This window comes from Martes martes (assembly GCF_963455335.1).
Source record: "Martes martes genome assembly, chromosome: 12".
NCBI lineage: Eukaryota > Metazoa > Chordata > Mammalia > Carnivora > Mustelidae > Martes > Martes martes.
This window is the reverse complement of record NC_137900.1, coordinates 5256541-5280907: the sequence shown is the minus strand read 5'-3', so window position 1 is coordinate 5280907 and position 24367 is coordinate 5256541. Positions and strand designations below refer to the sequence as shown.

The following is a 24367-nucleotide window of genomic DNA, read 5'->3' as shown; positions in this document are numbered from 1 at the left end:
GACCCCTCACACCCCAACATTTCTCATTTCGGAATTTCTTTTTAATCAGGAAAAAAAGTCATATTTCTAAATTCAAATGTTTTTATCAAGAAGAGGGCAAATAGGGGCACCTGGGTGGCTCAGTGGGTTGGGCCTCTGCCTTCGGCTCGGGTCATGATCCCAGGGTCCTGGGATCGAGCCCCGCATCGGGCTCTCTGCTCAGCGGGGAGCCTGCTTCTCCCTCTCTCTCTTTGCTTACCTCTCTGCCTACTTGTGATCTCTGTCTGTCAAAAAAAAAAAAAAAAGAAGAAGAGGGCAAATAAGTTGTGGTATACTCAGTACGGGAAGTGAATGAATTACAGAAGAGCAGGGATACAACAAAATTGAAGAAATTGATTATATCTTGGTATGTGACAGTTGCATATAATTAGGCAAGGGCACTCGGGCTTCAAGTTATTGATAGTGAATCATTTCTGTAGCTGGATGTTGGGTTTGCCAGTGTTCATTTTATTCTGTATACTTTTTTTTAAATACTTTATTTAGACATTAAAATCAGCTTAAAATCAGTCTATGGAAACAACTGAAGTGGTGGATTACTAAGAATTTTAAATATGGTTATCCTTATGGATATTTAAGGAATATAAAACTTAGGATATTAGTCACTGTAACAGAATTAGTAAGGATCTGTTTTACATGAAATTTTATACAAAAAGATTCGTACATAATCTTGGGACCCTCTTTTCTCTGTTGTCATGGGTTATAAGGAAATACCTAATAGATGACTTTGAGTATACATGATTTTAGAAACAGAAGCATGCCATAAGGACCAAACTGCTGTCTAGAGTGTCTTTTTGGTAAAGCCAATAATTTGGGGGCCTTTAAACATGTTGGTTTCTGCTACTGACAGTCAATATAAGTCACCAGAGGAGAGGTGAGACTGAAGACCACTTGTTTCTGTTTCATATAAAAACTAGTTTTATAAGCCCACATTATTCTTTCGTTTTGATATAGGTGCAGGCAGAGTAAAAATCTTAGACTTGGTATGCTTTCTGACTCCCAAATTAGATAAGTTACTTTTAGAAATGAAAAGTTCACAAAATAAGTATTGAAGCATTAAGAAATGAAAAATTAGTAAATGCTCAAATGTGGTTTTAAGTTAGTGATTAAATATCACTATTCAACTCTTTTACATTTATTAATTCAGTAGGCGAATTATCATTACTGATAATTTAAAAAAAACCCTTTTTTAAAATCTGGTTTTCTGATTGAGTTGGTTAATGTCTTTGTCACCACCTTAAAAAAATCTTTCACATAAACTGGTCAAAGATATCAAAAATCATGAGAAATAAGTATAGGGGTGCCTGGGTGTCTCAGTGGGTTAAAGCCTCTGCCTTTAGCTCCAGTCATGACCTCAGGGTCCTTGGATCGAGCCCCGCATCAGGCTCTTTGCTTGGCGGGAAGCCTGCTAACCCCTCTTTCTCTGCCTGCCTCTCCACCTACTTGTGATCTCTGTGTGTCAAATAAATAAATAAAATCTTTTTTAAAAAAAAGTATAAAGAAATAGTTTATTCTGACTCGTATCTTCATGTGTATGTATTTTAGATTCTAAGCAAACTACGACCAGTTTTTGTATTTGCCTTCTTTTTGTCCCTCCTCCCTTCCATGTAGTTCAGGCTTTTCTCGAGGCTTTTGCAACAGATTGTAACTAGGTATCCCTAAGTGTGTTTTTCTTCTTTTCAATTTTAAAAGGACCCTCCAAGATAACTTGTCTGTAACTTTTTAAACAACTTTTTGAGGTATAATTGACATGATATAAATTGCACGTTTACAGTATAAATTTGATTAGATGTGACTTGTATACACTCATCAAACCATCACCATAATCCTGACAATAACCATCCATCATCCCCAGATATTTCCTCTTACCTCTTTGTAGTTGCTTCCCATTGTCCTCCATCTCCGGGCAGTCACTCATCCCCTTGCTTTCTCTTGCTACAGACTGGATTGCCTGTTCTAAAGTTTTATGTAAGTGGAATCATCGAGTATGTACTTGTTTTTGTTCTTGCATATCTTTCATGTGGCACTAATTATAAGGAAGATTTTAACATTGGTACAGTATTACTAACTGAAGTATGGATCTCATTGACAGTTTCCTTAATTTTTCTCCTGATGTTCTCTATGTGTTCTAGACTTCTCTATGCCACATTGCATGTGGTTATTTTTTCTGTCTCTTCCATTCTGTAATATTCTTAAGTTTTTCCTTGTCCTTTATGGCCTCTTGATCTCTTTGAAGAGTAGTGATTAGTTGTTTAGTAGAATCTGTCAGGTTGGGTTTATTTTCTCATGAATGGGATAGGCTTAAGTATTTTTGGAAAAAATACCAGAAAAATATGTCCTCCTTAGTGTATCATATCACAGAGTTCATGGTGTTCATATATGTGGTTATTGCTGATATGTGACCTTGATCACGTGGTGTCTGCGAGTTTTCTTCACTGTAAAGTTACTGTCTTTTGTAGTTAAAAAGTAATTTCTGGAAGATACTGTGCATATACTGTTTTTTCCCCGAAACTTGTGCTTTCTGATTGTAGCATCCATTGCTGGATATTGTCTGCCGCTGTTACTATGTAGTGTTTACCTAAGGATAAATCTCTATGTCCTTTTAACTTACACATTTAATAATTGGAATTCTGATGTAAGGAGAAGCTGACCCTTTCCTTTGATTTATTCAGTTATTTATATCAGTATGGATTTGTAGGTACTGATGTGAAAATGTTGGAGTTTGCGGGTGCCTGGGTGGCACAGTCCGTTAAATGTCTCCCTTCCGCTCAGGTCATGATCCCACAGTCCTGGGATTCAGCAAGGGAGTCTGCTTCCTCTTTCTCTTCTCCTCCCCATCACGCACACATACGTGTGCTCACGCTCGTGCACACACACACACTCTCTCTCTCTCTCTCTCAGATAAATAAATCTTTTAAAAAGTTGGAGTTTGGAGTGAACAGTCAAAGAATTCTTGAGGCATCTTTGGTGCAAAAAGGGTGGTTTTATTAACGTATGGGGACAGGACCTGTAGGCAGAAAGGGCTGCACTGGGGTTGTGAGGAGTGGTTGATTTTATACTTTCAAGTTGGGAGGGGGTTAGGGAGAGCGAAGTTTCTAAGGAATTTGCAAGCCAGGTTTCTAGGACCTTGAGGGGCTAGATGTTCAAAAGAGATCATTTACTACTGTCGAGTCAAACCTTAGTCATGAGACCCTTCAGATGTATATCAGTGGGCCATATGCTTGGAGGGTGATTACTAACCTATATTTTGGGGAGGAGATGAAGGAAGTTTCCAAAGGAATTTTTATATGTTAAAGGAGACATACAGGACCCTGGAGGTTGGGCTAATGTTAAGCTAAATTATTAACATTGAGGTAGTTTCCTAGAGGAAGTTCACTCTGCCTGTCTCGAGGACTTTTTGTCTTTTGCCTTTCTTCTCCACATCAATACTTGTGTGTTAAAATTCAATATGGTAATTATTTTGTTTAAATTTTTTGCCTCCTTTAAAAAACTGGTTATTTACTTACTGAGTTCTAAAAATTGTCTTTATATGGGGCGCCTGGGTGGCCCAGTTGGTTAAGAGGCTGGCTCTTGATTTCAGCTCAGGTCATGATGTTAGAGTCCTGGGACTGAGTCCTGAGTCGGGCTCCTTGCTCAGTGGGGTGTCTGCTTGAAGATTCTCTCTCTCCCTCTGCCCTTTTCCCAACATGCAGGTGTACGTGCATGTGTGTATGTGTAAATAAAATCTTTGAAAAACTTTGTGTACTAGGCATTGATGCAGAAATGTAATTTGCAGATCTTTTTTTCTAGTCTGTGGTGTGTTTTCTTTTTTAGCAATGTCTTTTGAAGAGAGACATTTAATTTTTGTAAGGACTTGTTAATTTTAATTTTTTCTTTTGTGAATCATAATTTTTATGTCTTATCTAAGAAATTTTTCCCTTAGCCCAAGGCCACAGATGATTTTCTATAATAACTTGTGAACTAATATATTTATATGGTGCAAAGTATGGGCTAGAGCTGTTTTTCTTCGTAGGCTATCTTATTGTCACAGTGCCATTTGTTGAAATGATCCTCCTTACATTGAATTGACTTTGTACCTTCCGTTTGACTTCTCTTTTTCTAGATTGTTGCAGTGATTCTCTTTCATTGATCTGTTTTGCTGCTAATAGTATACTGACTTGGTTACTATGACTTTATAATAGTTCTTAAGTTCAGGTAGCATAAATTCTCCAACTGTGTTCTTTTTAGAAATTGGTTTGCTGTTCTAAATTTCCCTTTGAGACTAAGGTTTCACTTCTAGATTGTTAAAATGAATTCCGTATAGTCTTCGTAAGTACATTTCTTCTCTTTATCCATTGTAAATACTGTCCAAAGTACTTTTGTTTTTGGTTTTGAAACAGAGTATAAAAATTTTATTGATAAGGATTCAGATTCCACACTGGAATGAATTTTTAAGGAACTATGCTTTGTCAAGTTCTGGTGTAGTATCAAAAAATATTTACAATTATTTAAGAAGTCTCAACTATAAATCTGTAAAATTTGATTTTTTTTTTAATACTTCAGTTAAAATAACATGTCACAACAGACTGTGGAAGTAGATAGGAGAATTTAGCCATAGTCTGTTATACTAGGCTTTAAAAGCTTGGTAAAACAGTTCCACTGCCTATCTTTTTGATATAGAAATAAAGTTATTAGAAACTATTATTTATGTTAACACACAAATTCTTTGCGATGCAAGTGCATAACAAGATATTCTCTTTTAGATTTTTAAGTGTATAATATACCGTTAGCTATGGGTACAGTGTTGTACAGCAGATCTCTAGAACTTAACCTTGCTTAACTGAAACTTTGTCATTGATTGGCAACTCCCCATTCTCCTCTCTCCCCAACTCCTGGCAACCACCATTTCACTTTGACACTATGAATTTAACTCTTTAGATAAGTGGAATCAGACATTCTTTTATAGTTTCAGGTGGTAACCTTAAGTCTTTAACCCATTTTGAATTGATTTTTGTGTATGCTATTAGATAAAAGTCCAATTTTATTCTTTTGCATGTGGTTGTCCAATTTTTCCAGCACCATTTGTTAATGAGACTATACTTTTTCCATTGTGTATACTTAGAACCCTGATGAAGATCAGTCGACCTGCTCTTGTGGATTTATTTCTGGGCTCTCTATTCTGTTACATCGGCTTGAGTCTGTATTTATGCCATAACTGTACTGTTTGAATTGCTGTGGTTTTGTAGTATATTTAGAAATCAAGAAGTGTAATGCCTCTACCTTTGTTCTTGGTAATGATTGACTTGACTATTTGGAGTCTTTTGTGCTTCCGTATGAATTTAAGAATTTTTTTCTGCTTCTGTAAAAAGTACCGTTGTGATTTTGATAGACATAGCTTTGGATTTGTAGATTGCTTTGGATAGTATGGAGATTTTAACAATAGTAAGTCTTCCAATTCATTAACATGGGATGTCTTCCCATTTTTAAAAATTTCTTTTATCAGTATTTTGTAGTTTTTAGTGTACAAGCCTTTCACCACTGTAGTTCTTTAATCCTAAGATTTTATTATTTTTGGTGCTATTATGTTAAGATTGTTTCCTAATTTCCTTTTCAGATAGCTCATTTTTTAAAAGATTTAATTTATTTATTTGATAGAGAGAGACACAGCGAGAGAGGGAATACAAGCAGTGGGAGTGGGAGAGGGAGAAGCAGGCTTCCCGCCAAGCAGGAAGCCCAATGTGGGGCTTGATCCCAGGACCCCGGGATCATGACTTGAGCCAAAGGCGGACCGCTTAATGACTGAGCCACCCAGGCGCCCCCAGATAGCTCATTGTTAAGTGTATAGAAATGCAGTTGGTTTTTGTATGTCAACTTTGTATTCTAACGCTTGACCTAATTCCTTTATTAGTTATTAGTTTCTTTTAAATGGAATCTTTAGTGTTTTCATTATGTAAGATCATATTGTTTGCAAACGGAGACAGTTTTATTTCTTCCTTTCTGACTTGGATGCTTTTTATTTCTTTCTCTTAACTAATTGGTCTGGCTAGGACTTCCAGTACTATGTTGAATGGAGCTGGCGTTAGGCATCCTGGACTTGTTCTTGATCTTAGAGGAGAATCTTTCAATTTTCCCTGTTGGGTATGATTTAAGCTATAGGTCTTAAATGGCCTTCTTTACACTGAAGTACTTTACTTTTATTTATAGTTTTAAAGTTTTTCTTCTGAAAGTGTGTTGAATTTCATCACATACTTTTTCATCTATTGAGATGATTATGTGAATTTTATCCTTTATTCTTGTAACATGATGTATCATATTAATTGATTTTTATATATTGACCCACACTTGCATCCCAAGAATATAAGTCAAATTTGGTTGTGGTGTATCTTTTTTTTCCATATGCTGTTGAATTCACTTTTCTACTCATTCTTTGAGGATTTTTGCATCTATAGTCAGAAATAGTAACCTATGATTTTCTTTTCCAGTAGTGCCTTTATCTGGCTTTGTATCTGTGTATTGCAGGCCTCATAAAATGAGTTTGAAAGTGTTCCTCCTGCTTCAGTATTTTGGTAGAGTTTGAGAAGGACTGGCATTAATTCTTCATTAAATGTTTGGTAGAATTTACCAGTGAAGCCATCTGGTCCTGGGCTTTTCGTTGTTGGGAGGTTTTTGATTAACAGATTTAATCTGCATACTGGTTATGGGTCTTTTCAGATTTTCTGTTTCTTCATGATTGAGTCTTGATAGGTTCTGTATTCTAGGAATTTTCTTATTCCTTCAGTGTTGCCCAGTTTGCTGATATAGAGTTGTTTATAGTCATCTTTGTGATCCTTTGTATTTTTCTGGTATCAGTTGTAATGTCTCATTTTATATTTCTTTGAGTGTGTGTGTGTGGTTTTTTTTTTTAAGTAAGTCTAGCTGGAGTTTTGTCAGTATTATCTTTTCAAAAAACTTTTTTTCCCTATTATTTTACTATCCTTTATTTCACTTATTTCTGCTCTTTATAATTTTCTTCCTTTCTATTGATTTTGGACTTAGTTTCTTCTTTTAGTTCCTTCAAGTATATAAAATTAGTTTGATTCTAGATCTTCTGTTTTAATGTAGAGATTTATTGCTTTTAAACTCCCTTCTTTGTACTGCTTTTGCTGTATCCCTTAAGATTTGGTATGTTGTATTTTAGGTTTTATTTGTTTCAAGCTATTTTCTAATTTCCTTTCTGATTTCTTCTTTGACTCTTATTATTGTTCAAGGGTGTATTTAATTTCCACATATTTGTGAGTTTTCTTTCTTCCTCTTTCTTTCTTTTTTCCTTTCCCTCCCCCCCCATATCCTTCCTTTTTTTTCCTTCATTCCTTCTCTCCCGTCCTTCCTTCTTTCCTTTCCTCTCTCCTTCCCTCTTTCCTTCCCTCCCCCCCTTTTTTCCTGTTGATTTTTAGTTTCATTCCATTGTGATCAGAAAAGATAGTTGATTTCAGTCTTAAATTTAAGACTTGTTTTGTGATCTAACATGTGATCTATCCTGGTGAATGTTACATATACACTTAAGAAGAATGTGTGTTCTGCTGTTTGCAGAAAGTTCTGCATATGTGTGTTAGCTTCATTTGATCTGTAGTGTTGTTCTAGTCTTCAGTTTCTTCGTAGATTTTGTCTCCATGTTCTATCCATTACTAGAAGTGGGATATTGAAATCCCTACTACTGTACTGCTGTTTACTACTTTATTCAGTTCTGCACATATTTGCTTTGTTTGTTTAGATGCTCTGATGTTACACATAATATACTAGTGTGTCTATTATTTATAATTGTTAGGTCTTCCTGGTGAATTTACCTTTTTATCATATAATGTCTTTTACCTTTTTTGACACTTTTTGACTTAAAGTCAGTTTTGATTGATATAACCTTCTGTCTTCTCCTTTGGTTACTGTTTGCATGGAGTATCTTTTTCATCTTGTTGCTTTCAGCCTATGTATGTTCTTAAACCTAATGTGGTTTCTGGTAAGCAAGTCTAGTGGTAATGAACTCTCTCAACTTTTGTTTGTTTAGGAAAGACTATCTTGCCTTCATTTTTGAAGGACACTATTACTGGATATACCGTTCTTAGTTGGCAGCTTTTTTCTTTCAGCTCTTCATCCCACACCCTTCTGGCTTGTAAGGTTTCTGCTGAGAAACCCACTTCTTGTATTATGAGGTTCCTTTGTACATGACAAGTTGCCTTTTTCTTGTGCTTTCAAAATACTCACTGCTTTTACTTTTGACAGTTAGATTATAATTTTTCTCAGTGTGTATTTCTTTGAATTTCTCTTTTTTAGGTTTCTCTGGGCTTCTTGGATCTGTATGTCCATTTCGTCCCCCAGATTTGGGAATTTTTCAGACATTCTTTTTTTGAATAAGGTTTCAGGTCATTACTCTTTCTCTTTCCCTGCTGTGCATACATTGGTCTGCTTTTTGGTGTCCCATAGGTTCCTTAAGCTTTCTGTATTCTTTTTCATTTTTTTCTTACTGGTCTTGTGATTGAATGATTTCCAGTGACCTTTCTTAGAGTTCCCTGATCCTTTCTTCTGCTTGATCTAGTCTTCTGTTGAACTTCTCTATTAAATTTCTTATTAAAGTTATATTCTTCAGCTTTATGATTTCTGTTTGTTATTATTGTATATTTCCTTTCTTTTTGTTGAAATTCTCACTTTGTTCATCCATTGTTCTTCCAACTGCAGCATTTTTATGATGGTTATTTTGAATTATCTTTCTGGTAAATCTTAGAGCTGTGTTTCATTTGGGTCTGTTTCTGGAGATTAATCTTCTTTCCTTTGTTTGGAACACATTGACCTATTTCTTCATCTTCCTTGACTGACTTTTGGTGTCTGTGCATTAGACAGAACAGTTACAGCCCCACTCTTCATGGACTGGTCTAATATTTTAGAAGACACCTCCCTGCCCCGCTGTCAGTCTGGCCAGAGATTCTGGTGACCACTCAACCCTTCATGCTAGTCCAACACACTTCTTCTTCTTCTTTTTTTTCTGTGTCTCCCAAGTGTCTAGGGTATGCTGAATCCCCTCATTGCACTGTAACAAATGAACTAAAGCCCTTCCTGAGGTGTCCTTCAGAAAAGGTGGATTGTTCTATGATCCATCCAACTCTTTCTCTCCCTGTGGAGATGGTGGCAGCTGTTCCCTCCACCCCCCATCCACTAGCTATGTGCTGAGTCAGGGGAACGGCTATGGGAACTGCTACCCAAATTCTGTTTCTGCTGTCACAATCTCCCTGGTGGCTAGATTAGCCAGGTCTTATCAATGCCTCATGAAAGGCAAGAGACCCTCTTCCCTCCTTTTGGGCAACCCCCAGAAAAGTTGGGGCATTGGACTTGCGGGCTTTTCTCCTTCCCAAGAAGAAGCTGGAGGTGGAGGGTTTTATCCTGTGTTGGGGTGGGGCTTCTGGCAGAAGGGTGTCCCATATCTCCCTAGCAGCTTTGGTGAGTCTGATTTTGTGTTCATCCAGCCTTCAGGTACCTTTCAGATATTAGATTCTGGATTTCTCACCAAAGGGAATTTTTCTGTGAATTGTTCCTGAATTGATGTATTTGTTGGGGGTGGGGAGAAGAGACCAGAGCTTCTGCTCTCCCATCTTGCTGATGTCACTCCTGCCAAGATACTGATTTTTAATTTTTAATTGATATTTGAAGTACAAACAACTGATTTCTAGCAATTTTAATGTATTTGGGTTATTGCTAGCTTCTTAGAAACTTTTGAATTTTGCTTTTAGAGATTAAAGAAAGGTTTTAAGGCAATGACCTATGTAACACTTTACAAATGCTAATGTAAAAGAGGGTAGCATAAAAACTGTATTCTAGTTGGTAAATTTGTCTACTATAGGAATATACTTAGTAGTTCCAAACTAGTCTGTGCAAATAGTAGAGTTGAACAAAGAGCTAAATTAATTGTATGAAATGATAACAAAGAAAAATTACAATTAAGGGACAAAGGCTAGAACAAGCCATATTGTGCTTGATTATCCTGTAACCTTACTAATAATTGTTATCACCATGTTATTTTGTTGGTGGTTCCTTTGGATTTCTGTGTGGGCAGTTGTGTTATATATAAACAAAGAAAGTTGTACTTCTTCCCAATCTGTTACCTTTTATTTTCTTTTCTTAGTATATTAGCAAGGACTTCCAGTGTGATTTTGAAAAGGAGTGGTGAGAGGGAGTGTCTTTACCTTGTTCTTGAGTTTAGCAGAAAAGCTTCTAGTTTCTTAATAGTGAGTATAATGTTAGTTACAGGTTCTTTGTAGATATTCTTTGTCAGATTGAAGAATTTCCCCTTATTCTTAGCTTATCAAGAGTTTTGATCACGAGTGGGTACTGAATTTTGTTAAGTTCTTTTTCTTTGTGTATTGGTGTGATCATGTGGTTTTTCTTCTTCAGCCTGTTGATGTGTAATGGATTACATTCATTTTTGCATTTTGATCCAGCCTTGCATACCTGGAATAATTCCACTTGGTTGTAGTATTTAATTCTTTTTAACATTGTTGCATTAGATTTGCTAATGTTTTGTTGAGAATTTTTACAGCTATGTTTATGAGAGATATTGGTCTGCTGTTTTATATTTTTGTAATGTTTTTGTCTGGTTTTAGTTTTTGACTGATGCTGACCTCAGAAAGAGTTAGGAAGTAGTCTCTCTGCTTCTGTTTTCTGGAACAGATTGTGGAGAATTTGTATAATTTCTTCCTCAGTGTTTGGTAGAATTCACTAGAGAACCCATCTTGCCTGTTTCTGTTTTTGAAAGTTACTAGCTATCAATTTAATAACTTTAATAGATAAAGTCCTTTTCAGATCATCTTTCCTTTTGGTTCTTTTTAGTTGATTTGTTTGGGTTAATTAGGGGTCATGGCGTCTGTTGTTATCTTTTATACACATTTAGAATTATTAAAAGATTTTCAGAGTACTCCATGATAAATTACTTTAAATTTGTTTTGTATATATTTTTATGGGATACTAATAAAATAAATCTCTTTCCTTCCAGCCTAGTGTGTTAATTGTAACCTACAAGGAACCTGAAAAATCATCTTCTCAGTTTGGATCCTACAAACAAGCTGAATGGAGGCCAGATAGTACCATGATAGCTGTGTCAGTAAGTAGAGTTTTAAATTTTAATAGTGTTTTCTTATGAGATCATAACATTGCATCTGAATTTGATTATTTTAGATTACTTCATTTCAGTCTTTCCCACCCCTTAGCATTTATCTTTTGTGATAGGAATTGCTGTACTGATTCTTCTATTGCTTTTCTTAATTATATCTTTTTGTGATTCTTCTGTTTCTTCCCTTCCCTAATATAGTGCCCTGTATCCTTTTCTCTTTATTCTTTTCATTTTCCTGTTTTGTCCTTGAAGTCTAATCCAAAATCATAAAGCTTTCATCTCTAGTCTCATGGGGATGCTTCCAAATTTATGTTTTAAGGCAGGCCTTAAGGATGTCTCACAAAAATGGTAGTAGTTATATTTTTTGTCACATTAAATTTTCATATCCCTTTGGATCTATTTCTGCATTTCTTCTCTGTTCCATTAATGTGCTTAGATCTGGTCAATTTTACCTTTTCCATCTCTGTTTTGTCACTGTCATTTTTTGGACTATCATCACCTAATTTGAATAGCAGTCATATATGCTTAATATTTATTGAGCACCTTGTATGTAAGTACTATTATAATCACTACATGTGGATCATTGCATTTAAATTTTAAATTGACACTTGAAGTCCACACTGTTGTCTTTCATCATATATGAAGTTATATTGAAAGCTGAGGAAGTAAGTTTTATTCAAAGTTACACAGCTGGTGTGTATTGGAAAGAAGTGATTAAATTAGGTATTTAGATTCCATTTACTGTAAAGGCGTAACTTCTAGAACACTTTGCATATTTTATAAATTGAAGGTTTGGTAATTTTGATAATTCTCACAATATTTCAAGACTTCATTATTGTTATATTTGTTATAGTCATTTGTGATCAGTGATCTTTGATGTTACTATTGAAATTGTTTTAGGGTGCCACAAACAGTGCCCACAAAGATAGCAAACTTAATCGATGAGTGTTGGGTGTGCTGTGACTGTTCTACTGATGCACTGTTTCCCTGTCTTTCTCTGCGGGTCTCCCAATCTCCTAAAAAACAACTATATGGAAATCAGGTCAGTTAATAACCCTACAGTGGCCTGTAAGTGTTCAACTGGAAGGAGAAGCTGCATGCCTCTCACTGTCAACCAAAGGCTAGACACGAGAAAGCTTAGTGAGGAAGGCATGTTGAAAGCGGAGGCCTCTGATGCCAGTTAGCCAAGTTGTGAATCGAAGGAAAAGCTCCTGAAGGAAATTAAAAGTGCTACCTCCGTGAACACACGAATGATAGGAAAGTGACACCGCTTTATTGCTGATACAGAGAACGTTTAGTGGATAAGAGGTCCAGCCAGCCACGACATTCTCCTCAGCCAAAGCGGAAGGCCCTGACTCTCTCCGGTTCTGTGCAGGCAGAGAGAGGGGAGGAAGCGGCAGGAGCGAAGCCTGAAACGAGCAGAGATCCGTGCTTGAGGTTTAAGGAAGGAGGCCGCGTCCGTGGCTCGAAAGCGCAAGGTGAAGCAGCACGCGCTGCCGTAGGAGCTGCAGCGAGTGACCAGGAGATCCAGAAGATCCGGAAGATGGAGATCGTTCCCGAAGGCGGCTGCCCTGACCAACAGATTTTCAGGGTGGATGCAAGAGCCTCCCACGGGAAGAAGGTGCCATCGAGGACTTCCCTGGCTAGACAGGAGGAGTCAGTGCGGCCTTCAGAGCTTCCACGGACAGGCTGATCGTCTGGTCGGGGCCAGCGCGATGGGTGACTTTTAACGTACAGCAGGTGCTGATTTATCATTTCTCCAATCCTAGGGCCCTTAGGAATCACGGCAAGTCTCCTCTGCCTGTGCTCTGTGAATGGAACAGCAGAACCTAGACGACAGGACATCTGTTCACAGCATGGTGTACTGCATGTTTTAAGCCCATTTGTTGAGACCCGCTAAGGAAAAAAAGAAAAAAGATTCCTTTCACATTATCATCACTCACCGACTGTGCACCTGATCGCCCCAGAGTTCTGCTGGAGTCGGACAGCGAGATTTACGTTGTTTTCATGTCTGCTAACACAGCATCCGTTCTGCAGCCCATGGATCAAGGGGTCATTTCAACTGGAAATGAGTCTTTTTAAGTTTTTTTAATTAATTATGTTTATTTTTATTGGAGTATAACAGAGTGTTATACTAGTTTCAGGTGTGCAGGGGTGCAGTATAATGATTCAGCAGTGGTTACTCGGCGCCCATCAGGATAAGTGTGCTCTTGATTCCCTGGATCGCTCCCCCGTCCCCCCTCCCCTTCTGGCAACCACCTCTGCCTGCCCCTCTGGCAACCACCAGTTGGTTCTCTGTATTTGAGAGTCTTTGTCTCTGTTTTTCTTTGTTTTATTTCTTACTCAAGTCTCCTTCCTTAAGAAGTACGTTTCGCAGGGCTCTACCTGCTGTATGTAGGGATTCCTCGGATGGACCTGGGCAAGGTCAATTGAAAACCTTCTGGGAAAGATTCACCGTCCTAGATGCTCTGGAGAGCATCCATGATTCATGGGGAGCGACCAACATATCAGCGTTACTAGGAATTTGGAAGAAGTAGATTCCAGTCTTCATGGATGACTTTGAGGGGTTCGGGATTTCAGAGGAGGAGGTCACTGCGGGAGTGGTGGAGAGAGCGAGAGAGCCAGAATCAGAAGTGGAGCCTGAGGATGGGACGGACCCGCTGCAGACTCCGGATACAGCTTGAATGGGTGAAGAGTTGCTGCTGACGAATGAGCAGAGAAAGTGGTTTGTGGAGGTGGGATCTACGCCCCGGTGGAGGTGCTGCGAAGACTGTTGAAATGACAACAAAGGGTTTAGAATATCGCATCAGCTTAGTGGATAGAGCAGCAGGTGGGTTTGGGAGATTTGTTTGACCCCACAGTTTTGAAAGTTTTGTGGGTAAAAGCTATGAGACAGCACTGCGGGCTGCCCAGCAAGTTTCATGAAGGGAAGAGTCAGTCGATGCACCAAACTTCATTGTTGTTTTAAGAAGTGGCCGCAGCCGCCCTGACCTTCAGCAACCGCCACCCTGTTCAGTCAGCAGCCATCACCGGCAAAAAGATTTTGAGTTGCAGAAAGCTCAGATGATAGCGTTTTGTTAGCAATGAGGTATTTTTTAATTAAGGTACGTACGTTATATTTTTAAACATAATGCTCTTGCATACCGAAAAATCAACAGTATAGTATAAATATAACTTGTATATGTGCTGGAATACCTAATTTGTTTATTGTGAAATTCGCCTTACTGACTTGTTCTGAAACTGAAGCCACAACATCTCAGAGGTATGCCTGTCTTCTTAACTTCTACATTAACTTACCTCTCTGCTTTCTGTCCTTTTTTTAATCTAAGCTATGTAGTGCTGACCAGGTTAATCATTGGAAAATGGTCCACATTATCAAAATACTGAGTAGTTCCTCAGTTCTGCAGACTTCCAGCTACCTACCAATCTACTCTCCTGCCTGTTTTTGTAAGGATAATGAATTAAAAATAGTTCAGCATATTTAAATTATTAAGAAAAAGTCAAAGAGAAATATTTTTGACATCTGAAAATTATGATTTTTTTAACGTGTTTTTTAATTTAGAGTGTAGTTAATATACAGTGTTAATTATTTTCAGGTGTAAAAAAATTATTCAGTTCTGTACATTTCTCAGTGCTCATCAAGATAAGTGTACTCTTGGGGTGCCTGCGTGGCTCAGTGGGTTAATAAGCCTCTGCCTTCAGCTCAGGTCATGATCCCAGGGTCCTGGGATCGAGCCCCACATCAGGCTCTCTGCTCAGCAGGGAGCCTGCTTCCCCCTCTGTCTGCCTGCCTCTCTGCCTGCTTGTGATCTCTGTCAAATAAATAAAATCTTTGGGGAAAAAAAAAAAAAGGATAAGTGTACTTTTAGTATATGTGCTGCCGAAGCAAGCACAATAAGTGTACTTTTAATTCTCTTTATATATTTCACCCATCCTCCCCACACAACTCTTCTGCTGCAACCACCAGTTTGTTCTCTTGTATTTTAGAGTCTGGTTCTTTTTTTCCCCTTGTTTCTTAAATTCTACAAATGAGTGAAAACATATGGTATGTGTCTTTTTCTAACTTATTTCACTTAGCGTTCTACTGTCCAGTTCCATCCATGTTGTTGTTGATGGCAAGATTTCAGTCATTTTTATGGCTGAGTAATATTCCATTGCATATATATGTACCTCACTTCTTTATCCTTTCATCTGGGGATGGATACTTGGGTTGTTTCGTAATTTGTCTGTTATAAATAATGCTTCAGTAAACATGGGGGTGTGTATATTTTTTCAAGTAAGTGATATTTACCCAAAGAATATTTGGGTATTCACCAAATATTTTCATATTCTTTGGATAAATACCCAGAAGTGGAATTACTGGAACAGATGGGATTTCTATTTTTAATTTTTTAAGGAACCTCCATAATACTTTCCACAGTAGCTGCAACAGTAGGCATTCCCACCAAAAGTGCATGATGGTTCCTTTTTCTCTATGTCTTCACTAACAGTTATTTCTTGTGTTTTTGTTTGTTTGTTTTGTCTGTTTTTGTTTTTATTGGAGGCTCAGGTGGCACATGACTGTTCATAAAATGACTTCAGAGGTAGGAGCTCTTGTGTTTTTGGTTCTAGCTATTCTGACAGGTATAAGGTGGTATCTCCTTGTGGTTTTGATTTGCACTTCCCTGATGATGAGTGATGTTGACCATCTTGTCATATGCCTATTGGCCCTCTGTATGTCTTCTTGGGAAATATGTCTGTGCAGGTCCTCTGCCCAGTTTTAATTGGATTATTTGGGGGTTTTTTGGTTATTGAGTTGTGTAAGTTTATATATTTTGGGTACTAATCCCTTATCAGATACATCATTTGCAAATATCTTATCCCATTCAGTAGGTGGCCTTTGTGTTTTGCTGGTTTCCTTCCCTGTGCAAAAAGCTTTGTATTTTGGTTTCGTCTCTATAGTTTGTTTGCTTCTGTTTGCCTTGTCAGAGGAGACAATCTAGAGAGATGATTCTTCAGCCAAACTCAACGGAATTACTGCCTGTGTTTTCCTCTAGGGATTTTATGATCAGGTCTCACATTTAGGTCTGTAATCCTTTCTGGGTTTAGTATTGTGTATGGTGTAAGAAGGTGGTTCAGTTTCATTCTTTTGTACGTTGCTGTCCAGTTTTCCCAGCATTATTTGCTGAAGAGAGACGGTCTTTTCTCCATTGTATGTTCTTACCTTCTTTTTAAAAATTGAATTGACCATGTAATTGTTGGTTTATTTCTGGGCTCTTTATTCTGTTATATTGATCTATGTGTCTTTGTGCCAATACCATGCTGTTTTGATTACAACAGCTTCATTGTATATGTTGTAGTCTGGGATTGTGATTACCTACAGCTTTGTTCCTCTTTTTTAAGGTTGCTTTGGCTATTTGGGTTCTTTAGCAGTTTAATACAAATTGTGCCCTTTTTTTTTCTAGCTCTGTGAAAAAAAGTTGTTAATACTTTGATAAGTATTGCATTAAATCTGTAGATTGCTTTAGGTAGCATGGACATTTTAACAACATTGGTTCTTCCAGTCCAGGAGCATGGAATATCTTTCCATTTGTTTGTGTCACCTTCAATATCTTTCATCAGTGTTTTATAGTTTTCAGAGTCTAAGTCTTTTACCTAGGTTAAATTTATTCTTAGGTATTTTATTCTTTTTAGTGTAATTGTAAATGGGATTATTTTCTACATTTCTTTTTTTGCTACTTCATTATTAATGTATAGAAATGAACAAAATTTCTGTATATTTAGTATCATGACTTTATTGAATTCGTTTATCAGTTCTAGTAGTATTTTGGTAGGTGGAGTCTTGAGGATTTTCTATATGTAGTATCATGTTATCTGCAAATAGTGGAAGTTTTACCTTACTAATTTGATTTTTTTCTTTTTGGTCTAATTGGTGTGGCTAGATCTTTGACTACTGTGTTGAATAAAAATGGTGAGAATGGACATTTTTGTCTTTATTATGTTGAGGTATGTTTACTCTAAAATTTCTTTGTTGAGAGTTTTTATCCTGGATGGAAGTGGTGCTTTGTCAGATGCTTTCTCTGCATCTATTGAAATGATCATATGACTTTTATCCTTTGTCTTGTTAATGTGATGTATCACGTTGATTTTGAGCATACTGAACTACCTTTGCTTCCCTGGAATAAAACCCATTTGATTGTGGTGAATGATTTTTTTTTTTTAATGTACTATTGTATTCTGTTTGCCAGTACTTTGTTGTGGATTTTTCACCTGTGTTCATCAGAGATAGTGGTTTGTAATTTTCTTTCTTTGTAATATCTTTGTCTGGTTTTTGTATCAGGGTAATGCTGGCCTCATAGAGTATGTTTGGAAGCTTTTGTTTCTCTTCTGTTTTTTGGGGAGTAGTTTGAAAAGAATAGGTATTAACTCTAACTGTTCGGTAGAGTTTACCAGAGAAGCTTTATGGACTTTTGTTTGCTGGGAGTTTTTTAATTACTGGTTCAGTTTCTTTGCTGGTAATTGATCTGTTCAAATATTCTAGTTTGTCCTTTCATTTTGAAGGTTAATATGTTTCTAGGTATGTATCCTTTTCTTCCAGGTCATTCACTTTGTGGGCCTGTAATTTTTTATAATATTCTCCTGAAATCCTTTGTATTTCTGTGGTGTCTAATGTTAATTCTCCTCCTTCATCTGATATTAGTTACTTGAGTTCTCTCTCTCTTGTTTTGATGAGTCTGGCTAAAGGTTTACCAATTTTGTTTATTTTTTCAGCAAACCAGCTCCTGGTTTCATTGACCTATTCTATTGTACAGGTGTGTGTGCATGTGTGTCTCTGTATGTATTTTTGTTCTAGTCTTTATTATTTATTTTCTTCTGCTGGCTTTGGGTTTTCTTTGTTCTTTTCCTCTCTGCTCTACCTTTAAGGTTAGTTTAAGGATTCTCTTGTTTTTTGAGGTAGGGTTGTGTTGCTATAATCTTCCCTCTTAGAATAGCTTTTGCTGCATCCCCAAGATTTGGGGCTCTTTATCTTCAGTTTTCCTTGTTTCCATGTAGGTTTTCATTTCTTGTTTGATTTCTTCATTGACCCATTCAATGTATAGTAGCGTGTTATTTATTCTCCTTGTTTTTTGTTCTTTCCAGATTTTTACTTGTGATTGATTTCTAGTTTCATTCCCTTATGGTCAGAAAAGATGCATGATATGATTTCAGTGTTTTTTAAAATTTATTGAGATTTATTTTGTGCCCTAATGTGTAATCTGTTCTGGGGAAGTATACCACATGTGCATGAAAATAATGTGTAATCTGTTGGGTTTGGATAGAACATCCTGAGTATTTTTTTTTAGGTCCATGTGGTCCAGTGTGTTATTCAGAGCCATTGTTTCCTTTTCAGTTGTCTGGGTGACTTGTCTGTTGATGCAAGTGGGGTGTTAAAGTCTTCTGCTGTTACTATATTACTGTTGATTTCTTTCTTTATGTCTGCTGCTAGTTGATTTATGTATTTTGGCGCTAGCACATTGAGTGCATAAATAGTTAAAATTGTTGCATGCTCCTGTTGGATTGTTCCTGTATCATTTTGTAGTGTCCTTTGTTTCTCGTCACAGTCTTAATTCTAAATTTTTTTTTTTTAATGGATATTAGTATTGGTTCCCCAGCTTTCTTTTAATTTCTCTTTGCATGTAAATGTTTTCCATCCCTTCCCTTTGATGTGTCTTTAGGTCTGAAGTAAGTGTTAGGCAGAATGAAGATGGCCCTTACTTTTTTATCCATCCAGTCAACCAGTATCTTTTGACTAGAACATTAATCCATTTACATTTACATTACATTAATCCATTTACATTACATTAATTTACATGTAAATGTAAATTACATTTACATTATGTACATTTAAGTACATATCATTAGATATGTACTTAATGGCATTTGTTACTTGTTTAATGGTTGTTTTTGTAATTGTCTGTTTTTCCCTTGCTCTCTTATCTTATGGTTGGATGTCCTTTAGCAATATGCTTTTATTCCATTCACTTTTTTTTTTTAAGATTTTTATTTATTTATTTGACAGAGAGAGAGCACAAGTAGGCAGAGCAGTGGGCAGAGAGGGAGAAGCAGGCTCCCCGCTGAGCAGAGAGCCCAATGTGGGGTTGGATCCCAGGACCCTGGGATCATGACCTGAGCCAAAGGCAGCCACTTAGCCAACTGAGCCATTCAGGCACCCCTTCATTCATTTTTTTGTGTGTCTGTTACAGGTTTTTGATTTGTGGTTACCATTAGGTTCATATATAGCATCTTATGCAGATGACAGTTAAGTTTGAACCCATTCTAAAAGCACTGAATTTTTACTTCTGTGCATGTTTTATTTGATTTCACACTTCATATCATTTTATTTGTATATTCCATGACTGAATTTTATGGGTATAATTGATATTACTGATTTTGTGCTTTAATTGCTGCACAGGTTTTTTTTTAAGTGATTAATTTATGTTTGTATTTACCTGTGGAATTTCATAATTTTCTTACTGCTGATTATTGCCTTTTCACTCAAAAAATTCTCTTTAATATTTCTTGTGAAGCTGACTTAATGGTGATGAACTTCTGTAACTTTTGTTTGTTTGGGAAACTTTGTCCTGTTCTGAATGATAACCTTTCTGGGTAGATATTCACAGTTCCACATTTTATTCTTTTCAGTACTTATATCATGCCACTCTCTTCTAGCCAGCAGTCTCTGCTGAAAAACCAGAGAGATTTTCAGCTATTATTTATTTAGATAAATTTTCTGCCCCTTTTTCTATCTCTACTCTTTCTGGGATCCTTATAAATTGCATGCTAATATGCTTGATGATGTTGCTGATTTCCCTTTACAGATTTTCATTTTTTATTGTTCTTTTTACTTTTTGCTGCTCAGCTGTGTTGCTTTCCATTATTCTGGACTCTAGGTCACTTATGGGTTCTTCTGCCTCCTCTAATCTACTATTCATTCCCTCTAGGGTATTTTTTTTTCCAGTAAGCCCTCTAGGGTATTTTTAATTTCAGTTATTGATTATTCATTTCTGATTGCCTCTTTTTTGTATTTCCTATCCCTTTGTTGAAGGTCTCGCAGAGATTCTCCATTTTTTTTTCCTTAAGTACTGTATGACCATCACTTTGAATTCTTTTTTTTTGAAGATTTTATTTATTTATTTGACAGAGATCACAAGTAGGCAGAGAGGCAGGCAGAGAGAGAGGAAGGGAAGCAGGCTCCCTGCTGAGCAGAGAGCCTGATGCGGGGCTTGATCCCAGGATCTTGGGATCATGACCTGAGCCGGAGGCAGAGGCTTAACCCACTGAGCCACCCAGGCATTCTTTTTTTTTTTTTTTTTTTTTTTTTTAAGATTTTGTTTATTTATTTGACAGAGATCCACTTTGAATTCTTTATCAGGCATATGGCTTATTTCCATTCCATGTAGCTCTTTTGCTTTGGGTTTGTCCTGTTCTTTCATTTGGGACATACTCTTTTGTCTCCTCATATTGTCTCTCTGTGTTTGTTTCTCTGTATTAGGGAAGTCATCTGTGTCTCCTCGTCTTCAAAGTAGTGGCCATAGGAAGAAGAGACCTTGTGGTGCCCTGTACCACAGTGTTCCCTATTTACCAGAGCCAGCAGGCATTTCACAGGAGTTTTCTGTGTGGGTACACTGGGCAGGGTTTGGTCCCTGTGCTGTTAAAGGGCCATTCTTGGGCTGCCATGGGCTTATAGTTGGGTGGTGTCTGCTCTCAGACCAGATGCTGTTCTCAGCCCATCTGCTGGGTCTGCAGTCTTACCAGACTAAGGGGTACTCTCCCTGTGTGTCCCTGAGGGGCTTTCCTTTGTGGGCAGGACCTGTAGTCAAACCAGATGTCTACCCTAGTCCATCTTCCGGGACTGTAATCCCACTGGTGTGTATGGTTTTATATTCCATTCTCTCCAGAGGAGGCCTCACTTTAGAGTGGTGCTGGTCCCTGCTGGATTGTTTGAAGGGTACGTCTTGGCAGGCACTGTGGTGGGTTGGATGGGGCTGGGTGTGGTATTAGCAAGGTAAGTGATGAGTGTTTATGCTTGATTACTATTAGTGTCAGATTCTCTAAGCTGGGGTGGGGGATAGAGAAATGGTGCCCACCAGCTCTTTTGTTCTTGGACAAGTCTTCTGACGATCCCTGTCACTTCGGTGTGTGTTCTGAGATTAGTAAATACATATGCTTCGTGTATACCCCAGGCTTTTTTCCAACTGCTACTTCTGTGCTATCTGTTAATCTCTTCCAGCTGGTTTGTTATGCTGGGTCTTTAGGGGTGGGGACTCAGTTCCTGTTGCCCTCCACCTTTTCCAGAGCTAAGTCTGCTGGTTTTTAAAGTACCTGGAGTTAAGCCTGCTGGTTTCCACACCAAATGTTTTGGGGACTCTTCTTCCTTGAGCAGTTCTTCTCTGCTTGAAGTTCACGGTTTGGGGTCTGCTGCTCTCCCTTCTCCATGCTTGTGGTATCCCTCCCATTTGTGCTTAGTCTTCCCGGGAGTTTGGTTCCCAGTGGAGTTTCTGCTCCTCCTGCTCTTTTTCATGTGTCCTCTGTCTGATTAACCGTGAAAGTCTGTTTTGCCAGTGTGCAGGTAGCCTCGTCTTGTCTTGCCTTCTCTTCCCTTCTCTCTTCTCTTCTTTTTTGAGAGAGAGTATGAGCCTGGGTGGGTGGTGGGGGGAAGGGAAGGAAGGAGAGGGAGAGAGAGAGAATCCTAAGCAGCCTCCCTACCCAATGCAGAGCTGACAGGAGGCTTGATCCCACAACCCAAAGATCATGACCTGAGCGAAAATTGAGATTCAGGCCTTTAATTGAGCCACCCAGGTGCCCTCAGGTCATTTTCTGAGTTAGTTTTACTGATGTGGCTGTTATCTAGGTGTATCTTCCATTATATGAATTTTAAATTTCCTTGTCCTTAAGTAATGTTGGAGTATAAAAATGCTAATTTATTCAGAGCACTTCTCTGGCCGTTTTCAGGCTGCAGTAGCTGAGTCAGGTAGTCCTATAGCAGCCATCCATGGTGCTCTATCTCTTCTCTTTTGTGCTCAGTGCATGTTAGAGTGACACGTTTATAGATGAGATGTTTCAAGTGCCACACACGCTGCCATACTGTGACATCCTGTATAATGTTTATTACTAGTGCAGACCTATAATGTCAAAAGGACAAAAGAAGAGAAAAATAGGTTTTGAATGTCATGCTTCTAAAATACATTGGAGTATAGATTAATTTATTATTGGATTAGATGAGAAATTATTGTCTTAATTATGCAGTGACCCTGTAGCAGAGCCAAAAGAATACAATAAAAGTTGGCATTATCCAACTTAGTATTTATCGCAGTATTCCCAACTCACTGAAATTAATAGAAAAATTAGAATATTTAAAGAATATCCTCATAAAAATCAATAATGAAAATGAAGGTACAACCAAAGTAAGTTTAGCTGGTTTTTGATGAATTGAGGAATGTTACAGTACTGCTCATTTTACTTGAATAGTCAGTGTAGAGTGTGAAATGACTAAGAATTACTCCCTGTGAATAACATGTATGGGAGAACTTCAGGTGAAAAGATTTTAAAGAAGTTGAGAAAACACTAATCAGTACAACCTGAACTAGAGTCCACTAAGGTGTGTTTTAACTGATAGTGACAAAAATACACGCGAATCAGAAAAAGGCTTAGTTGGACAGCTTACACAGCTAGTGCACATGGAGGTGTTGAATGCCCATGGCCATTTTAAGTTGCTAAAAATTGAAGCTGCGTGGAGATCCTGACTTGCCCGGTTCCATGGATGTTTGATGACTTAGCAGTCAGAGGTAAAGATTTATTGTGATTTTTTTTTTTTTAAAACATTGGGGCTGATTTTGAAATTTTTTGAACTTGAAGAACCACTCATCAGACACTCACTTATTCACCAGACACTGACTAGTCTAGCGGGTAACTTTTGCTGCAAACTTGGTAATGCTTCCATCTGAATTCAGTCAGAACTACAAATCAGTGCTTATATGTGAGATTCATATCTGAGATTTATATTTATACATCAAGTCATTTTGGTGACAGCTACTATTGTTTGAATCACAGGTAACGTCAGGCTGCTTTTTTATTTCCCCTGCTGTCAAAAATTAAAAACTAAGGTATGTATTTCCAACAAAAATTAGCAGTAGATACATTTTCTGAGCTTATACCCAGTTCCAATAGCATATTTCAGAACTTGATGCAATTGCAAAGAAGATGTCCATATTTCATAATCCATTTAATTGTGCAGATGAGGAGTGTTTCCACTCAGCCTTCAGTTGGAAGTGATTAATCTACCGTGTAATGTCATGTTAAAAAGCAAACATCAGGAGAAGAATCTAGTAGACTTGCATACTTACCTACCAGTTGATGACTATATTAAGTTAAAATCATTTGCTCAGGGATTCGTATCAGTATTTGGCACTACTTATGTGAAAAAAATTTCGAATAAAATATGTAAGATCTCATTATAGGCCAGTAATGAATAGATGAAACTTTACAGTCAATTTTGATGAGGGGGAGCACTAACTTTAACCCCAGTTAAGCAAGAATTTTATCCCTATAAAAAGAGTTTCATCCTTTTTAGTGGATTTGTATTACAAAGAAAATTTGCACTCTGTTTTCATTACCATTATATTTAGATGTTTTTAACGGTAAAATTTATGAGAACTTGTTTTCTCTCTGTATTATTCTCTTTTGTTTTTCTCTGTATATGATGCTTTGATATCTTGAGGACTTGTGGACCCTGGAGAGATTAGCCCTTCCCAAGGCCAGGCAATTTCTAGAGATAGTAAAAGACTCACCTGTTAGTGCGCCTTTCATATGCACACCAAACAATACATAACCTCTACCCCCAGACATCATCCTTGCAGAGCTCTTACACTATGGGCCACTGTTCCCTCTGCCCTCATTACCTGTGGGCCAGGGACAGGTAACTAGAGACAGTCCCTATGTCCTAGTAAAGAGAAAATTAGTCTTGTTAACGTTCTTTTTAGAGCAGAAATAGTTTCACATTAATTTATCAACCTTTTACACTGTACTAAGTATTAAGAAAACAAGGTAGAAGAAATTCTTCCTTCCTTCAATTTGTAGAGATAAAATGCATATACAGAAGAAAAGATAAAGCCTTCTATTTTTTTGGCTATTGAGAATCCATTTTTTATTTGGCATAGTTATTGTTTATAGTCTTTTTTTTTTCTTAAGATTTTATTTTTAAGTAGT

At 37.4% G+C, this 24367-nt stretch overlaps 1 protein-coding gene across 4 annotated transcripts in view; it reads left to right on the top strand.

The window, feature by feature from the left end:
* The window catches only part of RIC1 (RIC1 homolog, RAB6A GEF complex partner 1), a 148798-nt gene that overhangs the window by 21945 nt on the left and 102486 nt on the right, over positions 1 to 24367 (top strand). For all 4 annotated transcript variants that reach the window (XR_013967725.1, XM_080819567.1, XM_080819568.1 and 1 more), the window contains exon 2: positions 11027 to 11134. Coding sequence is in view for 3 of the 4 variants with exons in the window: in XM_080819567.1 (XP_080675693.1) it covers positions 11027 to 11134 (108 nt within the window). In the remaining variant the exon portion in view is untranslated. The remainder of the gene's footprint in view (positions 1 to 11026; positions 11135 to 24367) is intronic.